A 19,156-nucleotide genomic window follows, 5' to 3' on the forward strand; every position below is an offset into this window, starting at 1 on the left:
GATACAATAATAACAGTACTAAGAGGGAATTTATAGCAACAAAGTAGAAAGGTTTCAAATAAACAATCTAATGAAGGACCCCAAGAAACTAGAAAATCAAGAACCAAACCCAAAGTTACAGAAGAAAGAAATCATAAAGACCAGAGCAGAAATAAATGAAATAGAGACTAAAGCAAAACTAGAAAGGATCAACATAATGAAAAGTTTGTTTTTTGGAAAGATAAAATTAACAAATCATTAGCTAGACTAAGAAAAAGAAGACTCAGAATAAATAAAACCAGAAATAAAAAAGGAACGTTACAACTGATGCCAGATGTATATAAAGGATTATTAGAGACTATTATGAACAACTATATGCCAACAAATTGGAAAATAAAGAGAAAATGGATAAATTCCTGAACATATACAACTTACCACAATTGAACCAAGAAGAAATAGAAAACCAGCATGGATGAATAATGAATAATGAGACTAAATCAATAATAAAAAGGCTCTCAACAAAGAAAATCCCAGGACTGGATGGCTTCACTGCTGAATTGTATAAAATATTTAAAGAAAAATTAATACCAATTCTTCTCAAACTATTCCAAAAAACTGAAGAGAAGGAAATTCTTGCTAACACATTTTACAACACCAGCACTACCCTGATACCAAGACCAGCAAGAATACAACAACAAAAGAAAACTGCAGGCTAATATCTGTGATGAATACATAGATGTGAACCTCCTTAACAGAATAATGGCAAACCAAATCCAATAGCACCTCCGAGATCAAGTAAGGATTTATCCTAGTGATGCAAGGAAGGCTCAGCACATGCACATCAATAAATATGATACGCCACATTAACAGAATGAAAAAACCACGTATGATCATCTCAATAGACGCAGAAAAAGTATTTGATAAAATTCAACATCTCTCCATGATGAAAACTCTAAAAAACTTATGTATGGAGGGAACATACCTCAAAAGAATAAAGGCTACATATAACAAACCCACAGCCTGCATCATACTGAATGAGGAAAAGTTGAACGTTTTTTCTTTAAGAACTAGAACACGACAAACATTCCTACTTGCACTTCTTGTATTCAATATAGTACTGGAAGCTGTAGACCAGGCCAGCGGAATTATGCAAGAGAAAAAAGGGCATTCAAATTGGAAAAGAGGAAGTCAAATTGTCCTGTGTGCAGATGACATGATCTATATGTAAAAAAACTTAAGACTCCACCAAAAAATTCTTAGAACTGATAAATTAAGTAAAGTTGGAGGATGTAAAATCAGCCTACAAAAATCCAAAATGAATGTGAGGTTGGGCGCAGTGGCTAACACCTGTAATCCCAACACTTTGGGAGGCCAAGGTGGGAGGGTTGCTTGAAGCCAAGAGTTTGGGACCAGCCTGGGCAACATAGCAAGATACAGTCTCTAAAACAAACAAACAAACAAAAAAACAAATGAAGGTGAAATGAAAACTTATTGAATAGATGAAAGTTGAAATAATTTATCTCCAGCAGGTTTGAACTTCAAGATATACTAAAAGAAGTTCATTAGTATAAAATAAGAGCTTGGTTTCACCTGAAAACTGCAAAAATTAATGGTTTAGATTTATGTATAATAAACCTATTTAAGCTTTTTCCATAAGAAGAAAAATTAAGGCAACTTATTTGAAAACAAAGATGAAGTCTCATCTTCCAATTGACTTTCTCATTAATTTCTTCCAAATTAAGGTCTTAAAGCGGTGACTGACTTTTTTTTCATAATGAACCCTTTCACAACATTGTATAGCCTGTGGTAAGTATGAAGGGAAAGGAAGACATATTTAAGAGCTTTACTATCAGTATAACTTTTTCTGGCTGAATTGTGTTCTTTTCTTGTGTTAAGTTAAAATACAAACCAACATTGATACTCACTTTCTAATATGTTAAAATGTAATGTTACCTATGAAAAGTATTTTTCATGTAATTGTGTTATGTCTTGTGTATATACCTCAAAGTCAAATCAATGGCTTTCAAGGATGTTCTAAAACAACATAAACAACACAAAAATTAATAATATCCTTCGTTATAAACATAGGTGTTTTGCCATTGCTGCTAAATGTACTTCTTTCCTTATGCTCTCTGTATTGTATTAAACAACCCCCAGTGCTGTTGATCTGCTTATTTTTTTAATAAAAGAAAAAATCTTGACATTACATACATTTTTTGGTTAATTAAATCATATACATGGAAACATGTAATGTAAATGAGTTGAATATATATCAAATTTGTGACAGTATTACCAATGGGCAGAAATTTATGGTAAGCAAATATTTTATTATTCCCTTTATTTGTCCTTACTGATACCTAAATTACTGAAAAAGATGTAAATCTATTTATTAAGGCTGATTAGGCGGAAGGGAAATTATATCAGATGGAAGTCTGGTTTTGTAGGAAGGGTTGCAGAAACAGTAAAGATGTTGGAAAATATAAAGGGCAGAAAAGGAAAACAAATGAAACACTACAAGTATTTAAACCCAAATTTATAGTATCCAAAAACTGAAAACAGTTCAGGTATCCATCAACAAAGCATGGACATACCAGCAGGGCACTGTGGCTCACACCTGTAATTTCAGCACTTTGGCAGGCCGAGGCAGGTGGATCACCTGAGGTTAGGAGTGCAAGACCAGCCTTACCAACATGGTGAATTCCCATCTCTACTAAAAACTACAAAAATTAGCCAGGCATGGTGGCACACCCCTGTAGTCCCAGCTACCTGGGAAGCTGAGGGAGGAGGATTGGTTGAACTGCAGCGGTGGAGATTGCAGTGAGCTGAGTTCATACCACTGTACTCTAGCCTGGGCAACAGAGCAAGACTCTGTCTCAAAACAAAACAAAAAATCAAAGCATGTACATACAAACTGTGGCATATCAAACGTCGGGGTACTACCCAACAATAAAAAGGAACAAACTTCCTATAGATGTGATTACCTGAACGAATCTCAAAAATGTTGAGTAAAGGAAGCTAGACACAAAAGAGTATATATTGTATTACTTCATTTAAATTAAACCACAGGCAAAGCTAATTTATGATGACAGAAACTGGAACAACAGTTGCTCTTGGAAGGAATATTGACTTAAAAAAAAAACCTGAAATATTTAGGGGTCATGGACATGTTCTGTATCAGACTCTGGCAAATCTTTTCTATAAGGAGCAAAAGTATTAATATTTTTGTTTTTCAGGGCCACACAGTCTCTGTTAAAACTACTTAAGTTTACCACTGTAGGGTGAAATCAGCCACAAATAAAACATAAACAAATGGGTATGGCTATGTTCTATTAAAATGTTCTTTATAGCTGAGTGCAGTGGCTCATCCCTGTCATCCCAGCACTTTGAGAGGCCAAGGTGGGTGGATCACTTGAGCTCAGGATTTGAGGCCAGTCTGGACGACATGGTGGGACCTCATCTCTATTTAAAAAAACAATTAATAAAATAAAAATTAAAACAATATTCTTTGTAGACAAAGAATTTAATAATAATATAATAATTTGTGTAGACACAAATTATTTCCACGACCCCTAAATATTCCCTCATATAATTTGTGTAGACACAAATACCTGCAGGGCACTGTGTAGACACAAATTATGTAACATTTGAATTTAATATAATTTTAATGGGTCACAGAACATTATTGTTCTTGCTTCCCCTCATATATTATAAAATGTAAAAACCACTCTTGAAAGGCTGTAGAAAATTAGGCAGTGAAACAGATTTGGCTTGTGGCTGTAGTTTGCTGATCCCTGTTCTATATCTTGATGGGGTATAGGTTATTTGGATGCATGCAAGTCATAGGCTGATAAAAATGTTCACTTAAGATCTGTGTATTTCTCTGGATATAAATTATTCCTCAACAGAAAAAGTCTTTAAAAATACCCAGAGGCTAGGAGCTTAGCGCTGACACTATGGGATGACTTTATTGTCACTGGTGCTTTGCATTAACAGAAATAGCCTAAGACATTTAGATTTTCACATTAAACACAAGTTATTCTTGTGCTATTTAAGGGAAGCAGATTTAGGCAAAAATATTGTGCTCTAATTGTTTTGAAATTGAGAAATCAAGGTCAAGCATATTCCAAATTTTCTGTTGCCAACTTTCTTAAAGGCGTCTGGGAACTTCTGATATCCTCTAGAGCAAGGCTTGATACAGTATGTTAGCGTCAGGCTTTGACTGGAGCGTATATACTGGAGCTTGGATAATTTTTACTAACCGGTAGAAGTGATTTCTGACAATACCTACAGGCTAAAATATATTTGTTGGCAGTTTCAATATCCTGCTGCTCAGTCCTCCATCTGTCTTCACCTTAGTGTATCCTTTGACCTTACTGCATAGTCTTCCAAGTTTGAAGTTCTTTTTGGCTTGTTTCCAGAATGCACCTCTTGCCTGGTTTTCCTCCTACTTCTAAGAGAGCTCTTGGTCTTTTCAATGCTCATTGCTGGTCCCTGCATGAATGCCCTACCTCATCCTCCTTGGGCTCTGACATCCATGTCAGACCACTCTCCTACACAGACACTCTTCCCCCTCCTCAGGCTCTGTAACTCATGCCAGGCCTTCTTCTCATGTAAACAGTCTCTTCACTTTGTTTGGGCTCCAACATACCACACTAGGCTGCCCCCATTCGTGGATGTCCTCTTCACCGCACTTGGACTCTAGATACCTGAGGCTGGGTTAACCTTTTGTGTGTCCACCCTTCTCACCTACTTGGGCTCCGACTTTCCATGCCAGGCTATTACTCCTTACTCTTTAGAGTTCTAACATCCCATGGCAGACAGCCTTTCTTTATTAATACCTATCTTTTTCTGCCTCTTGTAATGGCCTCAAGACTGAAATGTTCAGAAAGAGGAAAGGAAAGAGAAAAAAGAAGTAGAAGGGAGAGAATTTTAAAATATTTTAGTGGATTTAAAAATATTTAGCATTCCCTGGAACTTATTTTTGTGAATGGTGGTGTAGTAATCTTTGTTATATATACCTTATATACATTTTTTTTTTTTTTTTGAGACAGGGTCTTGCTTTGTCACCCAGGCTGGAGTGCAGTGGTGTGATCTTGGCTCACTGCAACCTCTGCCTCCTGGGTTTAAGGTTGAAGTGATTCTTCTAGCTCAGCCTCCTTAGTAGCTGGGATTATGGGTTGTGCACCAGTACACCTAGCTAATTTTTGTACTTTTAATAGACATGGAGTCTCACCATGTTGGCGAGACTGGTCTCAAACTCCTGACCAGAAGTTATCTGCCACCTCAGCCTCCCAAAGTGCTAGGATTACTGGTATGGGTCACTGCACCTGGTTTATACATACATTTTTAATGGATAATCAATAGACCTCAACGCATGCATTGAATAGTTTATTCTTTACACACACTAGAAACACTATGTCAATCATAAACTAGTTTTTAATTTTTAATATATATTGGGTCTGTTTCTGTGTTCTTTTAATTACTCATATGTCTTCATGTTTTTTCTTTGTTCATGGTTTCATTAGAGGAGAAATGACATATTTATCAGCTCATATAAGGAGATAGAATTTTTCATCTTCTTTGTATATGTCAGTAAAGTCTACTTTTCTTCATATACGTTGTATTCATTTCATGTGTTTATTTTTAGATATTCTGTGTTCTATTATCATTAATGGTTTCTTTTTTTCTAATGTATGTTCTAATTGATGCTTGCTAAGGAATAGGAATTCTTTTTATTTTCATTTGTTGATCTTTTATTGCATCATCTTTTTGACTCTTGTTTTAATTCCAATAATTTGTCACTAATGTTTTGAGCTATCTAATTTTGTGGGCTTTTTGTTCCATTCCAATGTTTATATTGTATTATTTTTCTTGTCTTACTACATCAGTAATTAACCTCTATTGTAACTTGAATAATAGTGACAGTACTGGGCATTCTTATCTTGCTCCTGACTTTCATGAGAATCTTTTTAAAATTTTACAATTAGTAAATTGTAAAGTATTTCTGGTGGATATTCTTTACAAAGCTATAAAACTTTTCTTCTATTTTTAGTTTGCTAAGAGTTTTTATAATGAATGAAAAGGAAGTATATAAGATTTTGGTGTATCTATTAAGGTAATCATATGTATTTTGTCCTTTAATCTGTTAATGTAGTAGATTCCATTAATGAGATTTAAAAAATAAATTTAAAAAGTAACAAAGGGACATATTTGCCTTACAAAATGAGAAGATTACAGGGAGTGGGGAGATGTTGGTCAAAGGACACAAAATTTCAGTTAGACAGCAGGAGTAAGTTCAAAAGATCTATTGTACATCACGGTGATGATAATGATAATATATTGTATGTTTGAAAATTGCTGAGAGTGGACTTTAAGTGTTCTCACCACACCAAAAAAAAGATAAGCATGTGAGGTAATGCATATGTAAAATAATTTGATTTAGCCATTCTACAATGTATACCTATACCAAAACATCAGATTGTACACCATAAACACATACAGTGAAAAAAATACAAAAAATGTGTATTTATAAATAAAAAATGAGAATTACAAATAATGTGCATTGTCTTTGACTAATACCCATAATTCTAGTGTGCACTCCCAATACCAGTAACCATTACTGTTTTAACCATATTTAATAGAACATATATGCTGTTGTTTTTTTTTTTTTTTTTTGAGACGGAGTTTCGCTCTTGTTACCCAGGCTGGAGTGCAATGGCGCGATCTCGGCTCACCGCAACCTCCACCTCCTGAGTTCAGGCAATTCTCCTGCCTCAGCCTCCTGAGTAGCTGGGATTACAGACACACGCCACCATGCCCAGCTAATTTTTTTGTAGTTTTAGTAGAGACGGGGTTTCACCATGTTGACCAGGATGGTCTCGATCTCTTGACCTTGTGATCCACCCGCCTTGGCCTCCCAAAGTGCTGGGATTACAGGCTTGAGCCACCACGCCCGGCCTATGCTGTTGTTTTTGTATGTATATTTCGACATAGTACTAAAGGCAAATTTATTTTTCATTCAAAACGTATTTTGGTAGCCTACTTTTATTAGAACATCTTGCTACTTTTACTCCTTTACAAATCCTCTACAACTTCCCAATATATGATTACATTCCATTTATTATTAATAATTCAATTTCTTCCTTTTTCAACTGAAGTAGATTTAGATTATTTGTAGATGTCTTCTTATTCATATGTGTGTGAGTGTTTTTCTGGGGTACATAACATATTTGTAGGTTTTTAGAAACTTGAAAAATATTTTTTAAAAATTCTGAGTGGTATTGAATGTAAGTGTGCAATTATAACATTCTTAGTTTTCTATGTAATTTAAAAATACTCTTAAGATCATGAGTGTTCAATGTGACTGCATGCTCTGTTTAGCCTTGACTAAGGTGAATATATGATTTTTCTCTTTTAACCTGCAGCAGTGAATTCTAGTAGTCTTCTAATTTTGAAATAACTTTATATTCTTATCATCCTAATTAATCATAGTATTTACTTACAAAATATGCTGCTGGATTTAACTTGCTGGTATTTTATAAAAGAATTTCCCTTCTATGTTCATAAGTATAATTGAACCATAGTTTTCCTTTCTTATACTGTCCTGATTCAGAATTTGTAAAACGTTTTACAACTTTTATAAAATGCATTGGATATCCTTCCATCTTTTCTAAGCTCTGAAATAATGAATTCAACATAGAAAGTATATGTTCCTTGAGAATTTGTCCTTTACTAGTTGTTTTTCAAATTCATATTTAATTACATAATCTAAGTCCTCCATATCCTCCCTTATATTTTAAATTTGAGGTGCATATTTCTGAGATAGATATTTATATCTTCTACTCTGATCACAAATTGTCAAATTTGTAAAATTTCTCATGGTTCACAGTGTTATCTTAGGATAGTCCATGTTTTTAGATTCATAACAGTTCAGGAGACCGTATTGTCTTTATGGACTTTATCCTTTAATATAAAATCCTTTCTTTTTTGATACTTTTAATTATATTAATATTGCTATATTGCTTTCCTTTAGCTACCATTTGATTAAATCTTTTACCCCAATATTTTCAAGCTTCCTTATGGTCAATTTATAGCTAGAGTTTCCTTTTAATTCCAACTGTCTTTTTAAACTCTTGAGTGAAATTAACCCATTTATATTTATTGTAAATACTGATGTTTGGACTCACTTCTCATATTAAAAACATTTTTACCATATGTTCTAGTTTCTTTTGCTTATCTTATTCCCATTTCTGCCTTCTGTTCAGCTGGTTAGGTTTTCATTTTTTTATTTACAAGCCCCCTTCCTTTAAATGGTCTGCAGAGTATAAACCCAATTTAATTCTTCTATTATTAACTTTCAAAACTGAAAGCCACATACTCAGAATATGTATATTGAAAATCAACATCCAGAGTTAATTTGCATCTACAATCCCTTATATGTTTCCAAACATTCTCTGATCATCAGCTTTCACACTTGCAAAATGGGAGGCATGAGTTCTTCACCCATTATCTTAAGGATTAAATGTGATGTAATGTCAAACATCAGCCTTTCTGAACACATGTCTTCAATTTCTTCTTTCCATTTCTGTTTCATTCAATCAAAATACTTCAAGTCCAGAGCACACAATCACCTCTTAACTCCTTTGTCCTTCAAAGTCACCTTCTCTTTCATCTCTTACATCATTCGTTATGGCCTTCACCTACTTTCAATTTCCTTGTAAGCCTCAGAATACCTTCTCAATTTTTTTTAGAGAAAAAAATATCCCACTATAGATTGTACATAAAGGTCTCTTTTGCTCCAGATTTAACGAACGTCATTATCCAGTGACTCCATGCCTTTCTTCATTTATCCTTCAAAATGGCTGCCTTTAGGAGTTCCATGATCAGCACCACGTGCGCCTGCGCCTCCCGCGGCCATTTCGCCCAGCAGCCCAAGCTCGGCGAAGCGCCTGCGCACGAGCCTCCAGAGCACTGTTGCTCCTCCCTCTAGCTGAGTACGCCTGAAACCGCACGTTCTCTTCCCTTCCCTCCCCCGCTGACTCTGCACCGCCCTCACCCTTTCCTGTGAGATTCTTCCGCCAAGTGGAAGGCTCGTCTTCGGTCGACAGCCTACGCACTTGAAGAACAATCCAATAGACACTTACAGCTCAGGGTGTCTCCATTCAGTCTTATCTGTGCGCCACGGCAATTTTCCTTCGGGCCTCAAAGTTGATAACCGATTTCGCGGGATTTTTTTTTTTTTTGCATACAGTGAGGCAACAAATGGAAAGAATGGGCCTGTGGCGGAGGGATCTCTCGCTTATTCTGTGTGTACTTTAACCTAATGGGGGTCGCCCGGGAGTCGAAAGGGGGAGGGGAAAGGGAGGAGGCAGCCAAGGAATTGTTTTTTTCTCTGGCCCCGCCCCCACCAGGCTGACCAATGGTGATAGTCTGTTTTCCCCGGAGCCTCGCCCAGCTCCTGTGTCTCAGCCAATGAGCGGCGGAAGCGGTTCCGAGGGGGCGGGTCCGGGAGGCTGTGCGTGTCTTGTGAGAGCTCTTGAACCAAGTCAGTGCTGGAGTCGGCTGGGCGGCTGGAAACGGCGGCTGTCGCCGGTGACTCAGGGAGGCGGGAGGCGGGGTAAGAGCGCCGCGGCCTCGGCTGCGGGGACAGGGGGAAGAAAGGTGAAGGCGCTGAGCGCGCGGCCCCTCTGCGGGTTGGCAGCGGCGCAGGCCCGCGGGACAGGCGCCCGGGGGTCGGGGGCCAGGGAGCTGGGCGCCGGGGCGGGGCGGCGGGGCAAGTGCAGAATCGCGGGCTCGCCCACCCTCCCTCGCGGGGCCACCCGGGGCGGGGACCCGGCCGACCCGGATCAGCGTTCTGCACCGGGGGCCTTTTCTTTTTGGGGATGAGGGCTGAACAGTTTCAAATCCGCTCGAGCCGCAGATAATTCTTCCTTCACTCCCTCTGCGTTTGCGTTTGAGGTGTTGGAAAAGCGAAACTTGCGAGAGCGAGGGTCACGCGGCGCTGGGCCCCGGGTGTGCAGCGGGGGAGGGCGCCGGGGGGCGGGAGGGCGCAGGAGAGGGGCTCGGTGCGGGTCCGCCCGGGGCTGGCCGCGTCCTCGCGCGGGTTCGGCGCCCTCCGCCCGCCCTCCCCGCAGTCTCCGCCCGGCCCCCTCCCACCGGCCGCCCCCGTCGCATTTTGTTTTTGTGTTTTTGCAGGGAGGAGCCCTTCCTGCAGGCGTGGAGACCATGGTGCTCACGCTCGGAGAAAGTTGGCCGGTATTGGTGGGGAAGCGATTTCTCAGTCTGTCCGCAGCCGACGGCAGCGACGGCGGCCACGACAGCTGGGACGTGGAGCGCGTCGCCGAGTGGCCCTGGCTCTCCGGGACCATTCGCGCTGTCTCCCACACCGACGTTACTAAGAAAGATCTGAAGGTACAGCCGGCTCCGGGCCTCAGCCGCCGGACGTTTCATAGTTACCTTGGTAACGCGACCATCGGCCCCCTCCCTCCGTTTTCTGAAAACGGAGACCAGAAAGTTGGCATCTGATCTGAAGGTGCAGGAAGCTAGACCTTGAAAGTCTTTGGAATGGTTGTGTAGAGCCGGGGTGTGTTTGGCCCACAGCTCTTGGCTGCCTGACTTTAATAATGGGCTTAGAGTTGTTCAGACACGCTTCATTAATGCCGGTGCTGTGTCCCACTAGGACTGTCGGATATTTTCTCCAAAGGAGGAGGGGTGTTTCTGTTAGCATTAGGTTGGACCTGTAGGTGACGTTTGGGGTCATTAAGAATTGAGGGTGTTAGTACTTGGAAGTGCTTTTGGATAGTTTTGTTTGTTTGCTCCTCTTAATTTATTCACTCAACTTTTACAAAAAACTTTGACTTGTTAAAAATGAAGTTAGTGTAGAGGGAGGAGCTTAAGTTCTGTTTGGCGTATTAGGGTGGGTATTTGTCCGTATATGGTGGGTCAGGGCAGGAGTGGGTTCCTGGTTTTCTGTGATGAGCTTCTCGGTGGGTGTGGGATATGACCATATATGGAGGAGTGGGGTGGAGCAGTCCCATATATGGGATATTGGAGGACTGACTTAGAAATACTACACTTGGACGCTTTGGAGGAGGAAGAAAATTGGGAACAAGTACGGCCAGTGATTTTTTTTTTTTTTAATCATGATGACACTCAGAACCTTTTTCTGTTAGATCTTTTCATAGACAGATGAATTCTGATTGTCCTCCGTAATAGAAGTATTGGTGTGAAAGGGTTGTCTGGGAACAACCAGTGAGGAAGCCATTGTACCAACAAAGACTCCTTTGTGCAAAAATAACTGAAGAAAGGTTCCTAACAAAGGCTCCAAAGTGGTGGTAACTTGAAGGAAGCTTGTCAGAACAGAAGATACTTCCACTCTGCGTAATGGATGTGTTTCAGTATCTTCACTTGGTCATCATCTTCGCTTTTTCTTAAACTATGGTCAAATAAAGGAAGCAAGTTTTAGCATTGGCAGTTGATATGTTGATTTCTAAAACTGTTCATTTGAACAAATTCAGGGTGACAGTGCATGCCTAAACCGGTATTTATCTGCAGAGTTGTGGGGAAAGGGTATGCTGTTAGGTATTTTTTAATACTTCAATGTTGTGCCTTGTCTCAAGTTGAAAAGAAGGAGTGACCAAAGAGCATTTAACTGTATGCCAAGCACTTCACAACTATGATCTCGTTTAATCCTCATAGGAGTTCTTGGGGGTAGGTACTAATATTGCCCCTGTTTTATGGATGAAACTACTGTACCTGAGGGACCTTAAGCACCTTGCCAAGGACACATACCTAGGAATTGACATAGCCTGATAGCCTGTATTTTGTCTAACCCAGGAAGTTTCACTCCAGAAGCTGCCCTCTTAACCATCCAGCCAGTAATCAAGAGCTGTGCCACAACAGAGCTCCTGTCATATGCTGTGAGGTTTGGTTTTTTCCCTCCATTCCACTCATTCTCCTGCCAAATCAGGTTGTGACATTTATAGAGAGAATATATTGTGCTACAAGAATGGCCAACCTTTTTGTTTGGGGCTTATAACCTTTCTACATAAGATAGGCTTTGTCTACTAGATTTCAGTCATGCTTTTTGTGGTTTATTTCACCTGCCAAGTAAAATTTTCTCTAGTACACTTGTTTTTATGTGATTTGAATGGAAACAAGATCTTATTTAAACTTTCCAGTCTTTAGTTCTTTGGCAGATGTTGAGAGACTAGGCGTTCCCTGCCCTAGACTCTGGCAGTGATTGAGAACCTATTAGGTTAGGCAAGCGATCTAGGAGGAACTTTACATGTATGTATTTTTTAAGTCTTCTCCCTCCACCCCCATCCTTTGAGGAGGTGGTGATATCTTCATTTTCAGAACGAGGAAATAGATTTAGGAAAAGGAATCTTGTCAAGATTTGCATAATTAGCTACTAAGGGAGGCTGGGAATCCAGATTTGGCTGTGTGTCTTCTCCACTGCACTTTGGTGCCTAACCTGGAGACAACTGGGAATTCATGTCAAGAAAATTTTGGCTAGGTTGGATTTTGGCCCTACTTGTAGACATCACAATTCAACCCTCATGTAAGATGCCAATCTACTCACTCTTTTCTAGTCATGGTTTATCGCTGCATTCCTTAGTTGAATAGGAGATGTTAAGTTTGGGGGCCACGTTGCATTTAACAAAAAATAGGATTTTATTTTACCTTGTTTTTAGAGTTGGGGGCGGGGATCTCGTTGCCCAGGCTGGTCTGGAACTCCTGGCTCAAAATACCAAAACCAATTTGTGCTTGGTGAAATGCACAGGAACCAAGTAACTAAGACCATGCTTATGCCTGGGTTTAGGGGCATTAAGTTTTTGGGGAGGTGGGGCAAGGGACTGAGATGAATAAGAATAAATAACATTGAAGTAGTATGTAACCATTCTTCTAGTTTTAGTGCAAATACAAGTCTGTCTGGACTGGCTTGCATAGTTAAGGATGATATTAATGAGGCTAAGGCTTGTTAACTTTGTGTCGCTTGGAGAGACATTGTAACAAAATCACTGACTTAGATGACAAAAAGATACTGTGTCTAGTAGTCGTTACAGAAAAGTTAAGGTGAAGACATAAACATAGTAGATAACAATTATTAAATGGTTGCATCAGGATTCAACAAAGAAAAAAAATCATTTAATGGTTATTATGTGGCAATTCCTTCATTTAATCCTTGTGAATATCCTAGATGGTAAACTACATTTTTAGTGTCAAAAACTGAGGTTCAAAGAAGTTAAATAACTTGTCCAAGTTTGTCTCCAGACTTTAAACACTAGGCTTTAATATTCAGGTAGAGCAAGGTTAGAACATTTTATTTTGCTAGCCTGTATATCCCTAGCACCTAGAACACTGCTGGGCATGTAGTGTGTGCTCAAATATTTGAATGAATAAGTGAAGAGATCATAAAATTGTTACCTCTTCTATGGAGAAACAGTTTAGAAAGAATCTACTGATGAGGCAATAGCATTCTCTTCATCTGGAATAACAACAGATCTTAATTAGATGGGGCTATAAAGACAGCTTTAATCTTATTTTTGTTCTACTTGAGTATGAAATGAGTTGCTCTTTCTACTTGAGTATGAAATGAGTTGCTTCCTAGCTGATTTTGTTCCCATTATACATGCTGGGAATGCCCTGTTCCTTAACTTGTTCTTCTCTTCCTTGAAGCCTACCTTTTCCTTGAGTCTAATGCCACTTCTTAGTCCTTAGGGGTGTCCTTAGCAGGTAGGTAGCTCTTGCTATCTATGTACCATTTCCTGCTATTGTCAGCAATTGTGTGCCTTGACCAATGCCCAGCCTTTCATTTTTGCACACCATTGGATCTTCAGTGTTAGTGGATTCTCCTGCCAGTCAAGCCATGTAACATGAAAAACTAGCACAGTATAAAAACTGTTTACCCCTTTTAATTGAATGCCAGATCTTGGGATTTTAGACAAACATCTCAGCATAAGAAGATATAAATGGAAGCACAAGGAATTAATTTCTTTGTGGAGTAGTGAATTAAGTGGTATTCTGCATGGTAGTATGGGGCATAGAATAGACAGCTAATTAAAAATTTCTTGACCAGAAACCCTGTCATTCTATGCTCCTACTTTTAAACTTGGAAACATTTTCCATGGTCTTTCTGATGGTTATTAGAATCATATACTCAGGTGAGATGAGAGTATGTAAAAGTGGGAGATTTTGATACTAGTTTATTGAATATAATATTAATTCATATAAAGAGATTTACTGTTGGGGAAACATGAAACTTGAAAAATCTGAAATATCCAGCATTTGGTCAAGGTGTGTCATAGGCTAATAAGGTACACGTTTGCAAAATATGCTATCAAAAGAAGAGATACCAAAATTATAGGTAGTGAATCATAATTGACTCTTTGGCCTCTGAAGTCACACAGCCTGAGTAACATCTCATTGCGGGCCAAAGCAACGTGGGTGAAATAACACAATTTGGAATAGAAACTAGTTATATCTGTCAGCTTGCATAAGCTTGCTCAGGTCACTTTAGTTCTTACTGAATTTAAATGTCTTTTTAGGCCAGGCACAGTGGCTCACGCCTATAATGCCAGAACTTTGGTAGGCCAAGATGGGTGGATCACCTGGTCAGGAGGTCAGGAGTTTAAGACCACCCTGGCCAGCATGGTGAAACCCGGTTTCTACTAAAAATACAAAAATTAGTCAGCTATGGTGGCCCACACCTGTAATCCCAGCTAGTTGGGAGGCTGAGACATGAGAATCACCTGCATCCGGGAGGCAGAGGATACAGTGAGTTGAGATTGCCCCACTGCCCTCCAACTTGGTCAACAGAGTGAGACTGTCTCAAAAAATAAAATAGATGTCTTTTTATAGAAATGTCTGCAGAAGAGGCTTTTTTGGGGGATGTCCTTAAATGTAAAACCTCAGACTGCAGGGCACAAATGAAAGATGGTTTGTTTTTTCTGGAAATGGGGTCATGCTCTGTCACCCAGGCTGTCGACTTCCTGGGCTCAAGCAGTCTTCCTACCTCAGCCTCCCAAGTATCTAGGACCACAGGTGTGCACCACCACTCCTGGTTAATTTTTGTAGTTTTTGTAGAGACAAGGTTTCCCCACATTAGCTTGGCTGATTTCGAACTCCTGGATTCAAGTGATCCTCCTGCCTTGGCCTCCTAAAGTGCTAGGATTACAGGTGTGAGTCATGGTGCCTGACTGACATATACGGATTTGATTGGAAACTTTTGGAGAATATTGAAGAAAGCTTACAACTTGTTGGTTTTATTATATATTTTTAAAAGTCATCTTACTCCAAACCAAAGATAATGTGAATTTTTGACTAACACAGCCTAATATTTGAAAGTCATAAGCTTAAATTGTTTTTAAGGGGCTAAACCTTTTTTTTTTTTTTTTTTTTTTTTTGAGATCACTCAAAAATTGGGATATGCATAGGGACCCTGTCTAACTTTTGGTTTAGGGTTATCTTAAGCTTTAGATAATGATCTGGTAAGAACTGTGATGTTGCTTAAGTTTTGGGAAACTATTTAAGATCTTAATCCTGGATTTTTTTTTTTTTTTTTGCTCAATAGATATTAGATAATGATGTTGAAGACCCTCTTTCCCTTACTCCTAAAGTAATAAGTGATACCTTGAGAAAGTTAAGATTTAAATTACCATAGAGGTTTTAAAAGTATCTAGTTGTCTTGCCGGACACTTTACATACGCTGTCTTTTAAAATATGCCTAATGGTGCAATGAGAGATAGGTGTTACTTTTTTCATTTTGAAAACATTGAGAGAACTTAGATTTCAGTGAGGGTTCTTAACTTGGGGTGCAGGTTAGTTGGTTTCCTTTGTAATCGTATTTTATTTTATATATGTAAAATCATTCCAAGAGATTCAGTGTAGCTGGAATTCAAACCAAGATCTCTCTGAATCTGGATCTGGAATTTGTGTGTGCTTATTCCTCTTATACCACATTGCTGATAGATGAGAAAACTATCTCTACCCACCTTTCTGAAAGATCATTTAGTTCATTACAGTGATAGAATACATATAACCAGGGAGAAACATATATGGGCCTTGCCACATGAGCGTTCACATATTTGCATTCATTCTGATTTGGAAAGTATTCAGTAATAACTGCAAAGTTAAAACCTGTAATACCAAGAAGATATGTTGTTTCCTAGGCAAAGTTACCTGGGAAGTTAGGGATGCATGTTTTGTTGGCTGAGAAACGTAGGGTAGATCTTAGATTTCATTGATTTTAAAGAGCTATCCTGTAGACTGGAGAAGGTTTGGGATTGGGGCTAATGTGGGAATTCAGTGCCTTCTCAGCAGATGAGAGAAATAAGATAGGAACCCAATTCAGAGGGAAATTTATTAATTAATCTGTTCTAACAAGTATTTGAGTGCCGATTAGATTTCATATACCAGTAATATACAGTGGTAAGCAAAAGCAGAGACAGACTTTGACCTATTAGAATTTATTTGTCAATCAGTTAACCACAAATAATGCAAAATGTGGGTAAGCGCTAAGACAGAAAAGTAAAAAAAACTTTGAATACAATTAGTGAGGGGACCTCTCTTGGGGGAGAGAGGCACTTTGGTAAGGGAAGGGTTGTTTGAGGAAAGGATTTACAAATTATGTTTTGACAGATGAATAGACATTAACTAGTTAATACACTGAAGGTTGAAAAGGGATATATGAGTGATGTCTATAAAATTATGAACAGATTTGATAGAGGATAGATATATTAACTAATTCCTGGAAACCAAAATGAGAGACCTCTTTAGTAAGAGGAGGAATTTTAAATCGAAAAAAAAATAGTTATTTTTACCCTGATAGTTAAGGGACTATTGAAATTGGTAGAATCCAAAAAGCATTAAAGAGGACCCAGAATAAGTTAAGGGGTAGCATATTCATAATGGGTTAAGGAAGCTAGAGTGTTTCTGTGCTTTTGTATGACTTTGGCGTTTATGGTTTTATAAACAGTTCCTACTCATAGATCACTCCCAAAGCCCACTTTTAGACTGATTTTTTTTAATGTCTTGAAATATTTATACAGGTTGTAAGAACTGTAGCCTTAGGGTTCAAAGTGTTATGCAGGTCAGAAGCAGAAAACATTATAATTACTTGGAAAACAGTATTTCATGGTAGTTTAACTTTCATGTAAGAAGCTAGAGGTAGTTCTGAAAAACTCTGTGGTCATTATATTTATTAGTCACTCATTTCTGTGTAACCAAACAAGTAGTTTTAGACTCCAAATTCTGTGGTAAATTTCTTAGATAATTCGACTGAAAAGGATATTGAAAATACGCTATATATTAGGCTTTGTACTAAATTATACTCATTCCAGAGGAATTCAAAAGCAGGTGGTGAATTGTGGTGATGAGGAGTCGTCTTAAATCCACTTATATTGTCAACAGAGAATTACAGTGTAATTCTATTAAGTTCATCTTTTGAGTTTCAAATTTTTGTCTTCCAGTTCCAAAAGTTCACATGTCTAATTTATATATGTAAACATCTGCTAAGTAGAGGTTCTTTGGTTTCTGGGCTTCCCAGGGGGTTACTTCAGGGACAAAGACTGGCCCAAAAAGCCCTTGACTTCTATATCCCGAAGTGAGTTGGGAGCCAAAGCCTGGTTCATGTATGATTATTTTATTGTGGGCTATGAAGGGAAGTGAGGAAGCTGGGAGGAGGAGAACGCATCCAGATAAATGATTCAAGTAGAATAACAAAGGTATAGTTCAACTGGGGCATTTGTAATGCTTATTTTTTATAAATGGAATCTGTTTCCCCCCTCCCTAATTTTGTCTGTTTAGGTGTGTGTGGAATTTGATGGAGAATCTTGGAGGAAAAGAAGATGGATAGAAGTCTATAGTCTTCTAAGGAGAGCGTTTTTAGTAGAGCATAACTTGGTTTTAGCGGAACGAAAGTCACCTGAAATTTCTGAACGAATTGTACAGTGGCCTGCAATAGTGAGTAAAACTTGGGCTTATTGAACTGCTGAGAAGAGGGCATTTTATCCATTATGGGTAAAACAAGGAAAATATAAATGTAATGCCAGAAAGTTAGAAAAAGCTCCCAGGATCTCCTGTCAGCCCTTTTAGGAGCTCTGCAGCTCTGGGCAAGTCCCTTGACTTTGTTGGATCTCATGTTCACTTGACAAATGGGGATGGAGGTAGTAGTGGGAATGTCTAAGTCAGAAGGCAGAAACCAGCAGTCATATGCAAACATACAGATCTGTTTGGTTTGGCCCTCACAGTAATTTCAGAAAATTTGAATTAATTGCCTACTTTAAAAAATGTGGAGAATACATCTAAAAATCTAGATTTCCACTGCCTCTTTAAAAATCTACAAGATATTGGCAACACTGAAGCCTTATGACACTTTCTTATGGCAGCAATAGCCTGAAGCCAAATAGTAGCCGTTGCCTTGCTCCCTGTAGGGTTTCCAGTCTTGATCTTGTGATCTTTAAGCTTTCCTCTGGCTTATTAAATTTTTTGTCTTTAGAGATGCTATAAGTCAGTATATGATTGTGCATTATCCACATCGTAAAGTGTGGTGCAATCGAAGAGAAGAGTGAGCACTGTCTGGAGAGGGTACTTTAGGCTTTATAGGACTTGAGCTGGTGCTTCAAGGAGGAAAGGTCAGATCTGGATGGTTTGGAAAGGCTGGGAGAATGGTTGAAGGCTGATAAGATTGTGAAGGGCCCTGCATACGGTGTCAGCAAAGTTAAGATTTTGACCAGAAGTGAAAAGAGGGCTATGAAGATTCTTGAGAGATGTAGGGTTGTGGTTAAAGTTTTATTTTGCTGTTTGTATTTTTTTCCCCAGTTGTTAATAACTGACTAAAAACACAGGCCTGTTTGCCCAGAAAAGTATGCATACAAATATTTTTTACATAAATTTTTGGGAAACCATGAATCTGTGGATCCAGTCCTATATGTTACTGACTCCCAAACTGGAGTCATTAACATATCTGGGTTAAATTATTGGGTTTAAATAAAAATTGCATGCTCTGTAGCTACATAATTGTTATGAGATAACTTGCAGTAAATAAAAAAATTTAATGGCTTTGTCACTTTCTGTGTGTATGGAAAATTGCCAGTTCCTATTTTAAGAAAATTATGCTGACAGCAGTTACGATGCTAAAGTGCTAAACTTTGCGATGCTAAAGTTTTCTTTTGTT

The 19,156-nt window shown here is 38.6% G+C and overlaps 1 protein-coding gene across 2 annotated transcripts in view; it reads left to right on the plus strand.

Moving 5' to 3' along the window:
* The first annotated feature begins 9,294 nt into the window (after positions 1–9,294).
* The window catches only part of KDM3A (lysine demethylase 3A), a 59,526-nt gene continuing 49,664 nt past the window's right edge, over positions 9,295–19,156 (plus strand). The window contains exons 1-3 of one of the 2 annotated variants that reach the window (XM_032243602.1): positions 9,295–9,595; positions 10,174–10,389; positions 17,788–17,943. In XM_032243602.1, the coding sequence (XP_032099493.1) occupies positions 10,204–10,389; positions 17,788–17,943 (342 nt within the window). In that variant the 5' untranslated portion in view covers positions 9,295–9,595; positions 10,174–10,203. The remainder of the gene's footprint in view (positions 9,596–10,173; positions 10,390–17,787; positions 17,944–19,156) is intronic. The other variant, XM_032243601.1, reaches the window with a different exon arrangement.

This window comes from Sapajus apella, unplaced genomic scaffold (assembly GCF_009761245.1).
Source record: "Sapajus apella isolate SASKATOON/1434 unplaced genomic scaffold, GSC_monkey_1.0 scaffold52, whole genome shotgun sequence".
NCBI classification, from domain to species: Eukaryota; Metazoa; Chordata; class Mammalia; order Primates; family Cebidae; genus Sapajus; species Sapajus apella.